General features: G+C 44.9%; 1 protein-coding gene across 3 annotated transcripts in view; it reads left to right on the top strand.

The window, feature by feature from the left end:
* The first annotated feature begins 1,869 nt into the window (after window positions 1-1,869).
* The window catches only part of LOC135897635 (uncharacterized), a 52,868-nt gene continuing 45,965 nt past the window's right edge, over window positions 1,870-8,772 (top strand). The window contains exons 1-5 of one of the 3 annotated variants that reach the window (XM_065426328.1): window positions 1,870-2,006; window positions 3,302-3,317; window positions 3,832-3,947; window positions 5,710-5,769; window positions 7,619-7,678. In XM_065426328.1, the coding sequence (XP_065282400.1) occupies window positions 1,973-2,006; window positions 3,302-3,317; window positions 3,832-3,947; window positions 5,710-5,769; window positions 7,619-7,678 (286 nt within the window). In that variant the 5' untranslated portion in view covers window positions 1,870-1,972. The other 2 variants (XM_065426327.1, XM_065426329.1) reach the window with 2 other exon arrangements.

Genomic DNA, 8,772 nt, shown 5'->3' with positions numbered 1-8,772 from the left:
ACTCCGTGGAGATCTACAAATAAGCGGGGAAAAAAGGAGAGAAAGTTCGTAGGATAACTCAAAGGAAAGTGCCTCGACTGCCACCGCAGTCTCCTCGACCACAATTTTACTGGTTCCCACGTGATATCGTTTTCTTTTTATGCGCCGTGACAGTCGAGTATACATGGCGTTTTACTAACAACTCCTTTAAAGCCAGCAGGCATCGTGCTCCTCCGGGTGACAGGTGGCCAGTCAGCTCTCTTCCTCCTCTCTGTGATTGTTTTTATGTGTGCCAACCAAACATTTAAAAAAAGTAATGACAACAATTAGGAGTCCACAGGTTCCATTCCCAGCTGCTGCTGTGTCACTTCTACGAGAACAGAGTGCCAAGGCACACTAATAAGCTTATATTTAGCCGGACATATAAAATAAGTCAAGAATGGTCGGAATTGTCAGTGCTGCAGGCTCACTGTAAACGCTCGGGAGCTGTATGAGAAGATCATGCATGCAATGCTTCCATAGCGCACGGGCCATCCAGTGGCGTGCAATTACTCTCCCAACTGCGTAAACTATGCACTGTGGGTTCGATTCATGGTGGTGTTTCATCGTCTCGCATCCTCCTTCTATCTTCCTTTTTCTCCTCACTCTAACGAGGAGCAGCGGGCCACAATCAAATCTCTTCGGCTGACCTCTCCGGACTTCCTTTTCAGTCTTTCTGCGGAAGTTTAACGCTATACATCATCGTCGTCGCCCCCATATTTCTTTCTCCTGACTTACTTAACAGGTGCGCGCCACTCTAGGTCAGCAGATGATTTTACTCCCCTTGTTTCTAGTGGGTCTTACCAAGCACACCAAGATTACTCCCTCGCGCACCCAGGAGTCAAACAAAACACACCGAACGACTCCCTGGACGTGACGTCTTCATTGAAAAGAGTGGCGACACCTTGGCTGGGGTCGAAGGTAATTCAGGCATGGGAGCGGATAGAACTCTGAGGACGGTCGGCCCGGTGTGCGTATGGGAGTCTCGCAGTTACAGAATAGCGGACCGGAATCGACGACGAAGGCCAGGAGCGCTTGCCGAGCCCGTCCTCCGATCGGATGCAGCCACTGTAGTGCGGGATGGTCGTCCTGTTTCCTGCGTGTGTCTTTATGATTCGACACTCCCAGAACACGTGCTTGGCCGTGGCACGACGTGGCTTGCGGAAACCGGTACACTGGTAGTGGAACTGCATAGAAGTCTTTTCATCTTCATCGTTCTGTTCCTTTCCTTTCCTTCAATATATGCACCTGCAGTGATCAGTGACGTCAGAATTAAGAGCAAAAGTTTGCAGATGATGGTGAGATACCAAGGCCGCGTCGCGTATTAAGACGCTTTCACATAAGCAGCGCCACCACGCGTGCCCTCTCGAACATACCAGTTTCTCTATGTTTGTTGACGACGTAGATGTATAGGCATATGCATCTATTGCACGTACCCACTTTGGGAGATTAGTCAAGCAGCGGGTAACTCCCAAAATAATAATATATAAATTCACATTAAAAAAAATCACTTAAAGCACTCAAATTAGGTGGGTTAGAAACAAAAGATCCAGCACTTGTCGTACGGATATCTATAGAAAGGAAGGATATCAGAACAAATAAATATAACAGAAAGCAATACAAATTTTGGCAAAACGAAAATTAACGTATTGAGGTCGAAATTTAGCAAACTTAAATAGCGTAGAACCTAAAAGAACGAACTCAACTGCAGCGCAAGTTTACTCATCCCTGTGTCCACGAGTCGAGGCACCCAAGATCACCAAACCAACGTTCGTTAAGCCCGCGGTAAACTTCGTGCGCCGTACAGTTCTTCCTCTTCGCCTACTTCGGGCATCGGGTTCGTGCTTCCTCCTCTTCGCCAACGGTGACCGCGCGGGAGGCGAGGAAGTAAAAGTTTCCGGGCTGCCCGCGTCGTATCCGCATCGCCATAGCCGGGTCGACCGCCAGCGCAGCCATGACCACGCAGAGGGGCCCCGGCTACAGCAAGGGCAAGTGTCGCGCTTCCCCTCCGCTCGCCGCTCTCTCCCCTAGGGCTCGACAGAGGCGGCTGTCCGGCTCCGCGGTGCACACCGCAGCGTTGCCCCATCGCGCGCACCGCGAGCCGCCAACTGCATTTGGGACCCGGCACACGTCGGTGGCGAACTCGGATCGCGGGTCCCTCGGCCAGGCACCGGAGCCCGGAACATGGAGCGCATCTTGGGCAAAGTTCGACGGAGCAGCTCGTCGCTCATGGAAGGCGCACAGCGAACACTTTTCGGATCGAGTCAGTAACTGCGGTATTCTTTGCGACGGGAGTAGCGAAGTTGCCGGTGTGTAGGTGGTGCTTGATGAACGAGTATATGTCTGCCGCTAAAAAAAAAAAAAAAGCTCATGGAGAAGCGAGAACACTTGTCATTCATGTTCCATGTCCTCGCGTTGGTCATTCTTAGCGTGTGAGCAGGTTCTTCGGCAAGGGATGCGAGTACACCTACGCCTGGCCTAATGAGAGCTAGATTGTGAAGGAATCATTGTAGAACCATGTAATATAGCGGCATCGTTTCTTTTTCTTCATTCCTTTTTTTCTCTTTGGAAAACGAGAACAGCGACCAGTACGCCTGCTACCTGCGGGGCCCATTCGATCGGTGCCTTTCATAGGGTGTTGAGTTACGCAGAAAAGTTATACTGACTCGCTAAATACGGGTTTTAGGGGATTGTGCGTACTTACTATGATCGCTTCAGCAGGCCATTCCCACTGTTCCACTACGCGTTTGATTTCAATTTATCGCTTCAAGTAATGCCGTGACAACGTGCTAACGCGAGATTAAATGTTGATAGTGTACACGGTTACGTCGCAAAAAAAAACATTGCAGAGAGGGGGCTAATAAATTTCTTTGAGAAGTTTATACCGACAGTATCTTTGCGTTTTGTTTACAAAGGGCTTTCTTGCCCATGGACAACGCGATCTCTCCATCCACCCGTACCACGCCATTTTTTGTTCTCATATCCACACCCGTTTACATAAACCCATAAGTCCGCCCCTAATTGACTCCAAGTCGAAAAAAGTGTTGAAATTTACTGCTATTCATCCTTACATTGCTTCCTTTCCGAATAATTAACGCACTTTTTTTTTATTCCGATGGCACTTACTGTGTCTTTTACCATTTGGTCACATTTCAAAATGTACGATCACGTTGTTAACACGAAATTAAATAAAATAAATATAAAAGAAAAGAATGGGTGAAAGTATTTGCTCAAGTTCGCTGGCCGAACAGTACTATATTAGGTAGTTTCTTTTTAATTTCAGCCTTCGATGAAACACCGTAAGTATTTTCACGATGACTTTTCAATTTATACTAGGGTCGTGTCCGAAAAATATCTACACCGTGGTGCCAATTACATATTTGAAAGTAAGTATACGTCAATACCATTTCTCTGAACACTCACATGTTTTGGAATAAAACGGAACAATCCAAGTAGCTTCCGATATTGATTCCATGAGCGGTTCGATATGTTCTGTCACACTATGATTAACGCACTCCGTGAAAATGAAGTATGCCGTTCACGGTGCATTGCTGTCTACGCTTTTATTATCCCTAAAGAACCTCTTCCTTTATTTTCTAAATGTGTACATGCTTGCGTTAGCGCTATAGCATTTTTGCACCAATATGTCCGAATGCCCAAAAATATTGACCTATTAGCAAAGGCACGACACTGTCCAACTCGCTAAAATAAATCCAAGACAATCCAATTCAAGATTCCATAAGAATCGTGAGTGAAACGTGCATCACGCAGTTTCGCATTGCGACTTATAGTCGTGGCGTCAATCTATCGCAGGTCTTCGCTCGGCCACTTGTTCACGTGGGAGAGCATGGTGGTGGTGTTGTGCGCCCTCGTGCTGTCCGTCATATTCGGATTCTTCATTCACCAGAGTTTCCACTCCAGAATGTCAAGTACGCCCGATCGTCGCCACTTCTTATGTTCTTCTTTAGCAGTGCTAGAGGTGGTATCAATGAGTCAACAGAACCAGAAGACGCAATTTAAGAAGCTGCGAAACCCACGTTAGGCGGACATGAGTTGCAAGTAAACATTCATTGTTAGCTGTTTGGAGGAACTCTTAACAAAGGGACAAAAAAAAAGAATGCACCAACCAGTTCAATTTTCAACCTCCCTGCAATCCGTTGATCAGCCGCAACGTGTACAAAAGACGAGGGTCACAAGTAAGTTAACAAACGCGCTTGCTCTCAACTGTGTTTGCACTTTGAAGGAAACTTCAAAGTTTGTAAGAGGCAAAACGGGTGTGGTGTAGTACATGTTGCCATTAACTTTCAGTAAAGTACACATAGACAAATCTGGTCGGTGTGAACACCACCCCGTTAAAAGAGCATCTCCGATCACTTGGTAAAGATGATTACTCACACTTAGCCAACCACTGTAAACGCTTTCAGTGTGAGCCTGTTTCTTTTGACACCTTTGTTCTGTTAGCACGCGAAATAACAGGTATATTTAAACACCACGTGACCTCCCCGCTATCTGTTGCTGTTTTTAACTTTCTATTCTTTATTCTACACGTGTTCATTGTATTTTGCTGGGGAATGTATGTATCACGTTTTCGAAAAATCAGAATAAACTGAGTTGTGAGTCAGCACCTGCGTATTAACTCTAACTGTGAACTCTCTATTTTGTGCGCTCTGCAGATTAACAATGAATAATTGCCAGCTCGCGTCCAACTTTCTGTTCTGTTGCGCGTAAGCGCCATGTGTGCTTAGTCTTTTCTTTTATCGCCTCTTCTAGCACTGTTTGATTATGTGCCGCCATCAACTATAGTCCAAGCTGCCCCTGTTGCAGCAAGTGCGTGTTGTCACAAGAACGTTCCAGGACGTTCTGTCGCTAAAGGCTTCAAAAGCATTTCGGGCTTTTCGTGATGAAAACCTCCGGAACTTAATCGCAAAGCGTTGCTTATGCCACTGAGGGCCGCAAACATACATCCTAGTAGACGCAAAGAAGACGCAGATAAGTCCCCTATAGTCCGTGTGTGTCCACGTTCCTCAGGTGGCACAAACAGCGCGCTTTGACATGAAGCGTTGCTTCCGAGATTACAACGGCCACCTTTGTGTGCCACTGTGATCTCGGAGACCACGCGTAACCTATCGCTAACAAGTCCCGCTTGAAACCTAGCCCGATGCAGTTCGCACCTGTGGTTTAGGACACACGTCTAGCACGAAATTGATTGCGATGAGCCTAGCGTCTGACATGAAAAGGAGCTCATGCACTATATGCTCTGACAGTGTTCGTAAGCCTTTTTCTTTCTGTAGTAACTGCATGTCCGAAATTAAACTCCATATATGTTAGAGTGCTCGTACATATTCGTAAATTACATTTACTTCAATTTAAGAAAGAATGACGATGGTAACCGACACGCCACTGTTCTTAAGATGTCCCTCTTGTCTGAAGAGTCACTATGACCAAACCTAATAGCACAATGAATGTTGCAGTATTTTTTTTAACAATTGAACACCCCATTCGCGTACCGGTCGGCTACTGCACAGCTTTGCAGTGGTCACGATTCCTCTTTTGGCGAACTGTACATCCGTCTCTGAGCGACGATCGACACTACAGCGCTTTACTTGGGCTAGAGCGAGCTATCGACAAGCATACCTCATACGAACCTTAGACAAGCGTTCGTTATTGACGAAATCATTGCATTCATTCCAGGTGGACTCATGGCTGACAACGACGCGCATGAAATGCAAGACAACGTCGATGTCTCAAATTGTAAGCAATGTCCACACTATTTGCATAATTTTCGCGGTATACCTCTACGGCCAGTGCTGTTTTATATAGAAATGACGTATTCCACTTGTCGTTCCAGTGCGCTTTGGTAACACCGCAATGATTGCCTGCAGGCAACAGTTATACTGCGCTGCGATGGTGAGCTAGCTCCAATGGCGATGAAAAACCGTAATCATCACTGGTGGATTGGTTTATTCTCGTAACACAGCTTTAGAGCTGCCGTATACTACCTCAGTAACAGAGTTTGAGTGCTCTGAGACGTAATACTGACACAGTGCATACAGGCAAGAACTCAGGAAAGCTCACGAAGACACATCACGATGCCAGGAATGTGTGTGCTCATGTCCCTTCTTGTGTCCTCGCCTGTTTGCGTTACATCAGTGTTCCAAGATGCCAAACCAACAGGACCGCATCGCAACACTAGTTGGCTCTGAAATGGCCAGGTGAATATTCTAAAAGTGATGACTCTTAAAGAACTATGGTGATTGTCCGATACGTACTGATCATTCGCATCTTTTGACTTGCTTTGATTGACGCTTATTGCATGGTTACATTACACAGGCATATTAAATCCTGTGTTTTGACTAAAACATGCTTGTAGCCCAGAACTCGTAAGAGCACATTGTGTAGGCTGTGGGGTGCTCGGTTTTGGCGCGAAGGCGTACGTAAACGTACAACACTGTGCAATATATACTCCTTAGGTGTAGATATACTCCTTAGCACTACTTGGAAAAGGCGCCACGAGATGACTCTCCATTCATAAGGCTCTCACGGGAGAGGCGGCAGTACTTTTCTAGAGAAAATGTCCGCTATGATGGCGTTGTTTTCTGCGCCCCATTTTGTGTGTGTGCGCCACTTGTAATGGCGACGAGACCACGCCCTTTTAGTCTACTTTTCGCTGGAATGTTGCGCCTAATTCTTGCCGTATGACACTGCGATCATTGGTCTCTTTAAGAAGGAGGCGTGAAGGGGCACTATCTGGACGCGCTCGCGACGTAATTTGTTGCGATGTGTCCGCATCTAAATAGACTATATATATATATATATATATATATATATATATATATATATATATATATATATATATATATATATATATATATATATATATATATATATATATATATATATATACATATATATGTTGCAACTTTTCTATACGAAAACTGTCACGGGCAGTTGTCATCATCTGCAGATCTCGATGTAGTTTCTTGAAGTCGATATTGATGATAATATTAGGTGAGAGACACAGCGATGGCACTATGTCAGTCCATCTCAAAATCATTGTCTGTTGTTGAAATATAGGCATTACTTGTCGCTACTGCTTAAGATTGCGTTATACCAGTGACTTCACTATAAGGAGGGAGGGTGAAATGGCAGATTTCTTCGCCAATGAAGCAAAAAAGGCGCCGGGCGCCTTTCGCTGAATGGAACCGTGGCACTATGGGTTGACTAGAGAAAAAGAAAAGAATGGAAATTTGTAGGAGGGTGCCCTTAGCAAAGCTTAAATGACTTATAATGCTGTAGAACGTTGAGTTGGAATGTACATTAGAAATGCTAGTCCTGAAAAAAGATACATAAAATGTTTTTACAGGTATAGCCGCGCAGCGCTCGTTGTAGCTACTGTAGAAATACTTTAACACCTGGGCCGAGTGCACTAGCGGATAGCGCGAGATTAGCATAAATGTGTGCTATAATTTTCTTACGAAAGCCTCATTAAAATACCACATGGTCTACATAGACTGTATTCTTCACCAAGTCACCTACCATTTCTGTTTCGTCTTCATTTTCCTTTCCGTATTTCTGTTTTTTTGTCATCTCTCGAAACCAGGGCCACATAAGGACGGAGAGGCCGTGGGCATGCAAGGAAGTCTCGACATACGACGCTTAGGTACGTTTTCAAAAGTTGAATGCCTACACAGAAAAATGTATGCGAACTCGGCTGTCTAGAGTTGGAGGGATGGCTTGCAGTGAGTATGAACATCGGTGACACTGAAAAAGATCACACTCAGGAAAGACGACGCCCTAAGGAAAAAGAAAAGGACAGGAACGACGATAACTGGATTAAAGACTCGTACTTTTTTATTCACAAAGCCGTCTCTTCTGTCTGAGATTCATAACAGAACAAGTCATATCCGGCAGTGAATGCATGACTACATATCGCATGACCACTTATAAGATGCAAGCGTCTAGAGATTCAAGGGTCCAAATTCACATCGAGTGCTAAAAACTTCTCGACGTGAGAACTCTTACAAGCGCTTGTCATCATCTGCAGGGTTAGGAACTTCTCTACTTGATGCAAAAGAGCCAGTGTTCCCATCTGTTTCATAGCTGTCCTTCTGGCTCGTTTACATCCTTCCAGCATACCTACGTACGAACCTGTGGGCTGGAAAATTCGTAAAATTCACCTCCCAGAAAATAAGAAGGCGGGGGGAAGGGGGGGAATAGCACGTGCGTGATTTTTGTTTGTTTGTTTGTTTGTTTGTTTGCACTGACCACTTGCACACACTTGCTTGCGTGCGTCACATACATCGTTTGTGGTGGTGGTGCTTGTGTAGCGTCTGCAGCAGCTTCGCTGTACACCCACTTCCAAAAAATGAAATAGAGGCGGAATTTCTTTTTTTTTTTGCATACTGTTCCAATCTTTCCGTGAAAGCACTGTGTTGCTTGGATATAGAACTTCGCAGTGGTACAAAAATGATATAGTAATGGTTAGTTACTTTATGAATAGGATTATTTATCTTGTGAATACATAAATAAAATACTTAAGCAAGACTTGAATGCCCACTAGTTATTATTACATGATAATAAACTTCAAGCACTTGAAGCGTTCGTTCTGTTGATACTGTTGTGTCCTTTGCGCTACAAGGTCATTATTCTTAAAATGCTTCGTGTCAAACTCTACACTATACGTTATCACGTTTGTGTGCGTTTAGAAATAGCTAACCACGTGGTCTGCACGCCTAAAAGTGTTAGGCTGTACGC

The sequence above is a fragment of the Dermacentor albipictus genome, chromosome 5, assembly GCF_038994185.2.
Source record: "Dermacentor albipictus isolate Rhodes 1998 colony chromosome 5, USDA_Dalb.pri_finalv2, whole genome shotgun sequence".
Classification (NCBI taxonomy): domain Eukaryota; kingdom Metazoa; phylum Arthropoda; class Arachnida; order Ixodida; family Ixodidae; genus Dermacentor; species Dermacentor albipictus.
This window is presented reverse-complemented; position numbering and strand designations above follow the sequence as displayed.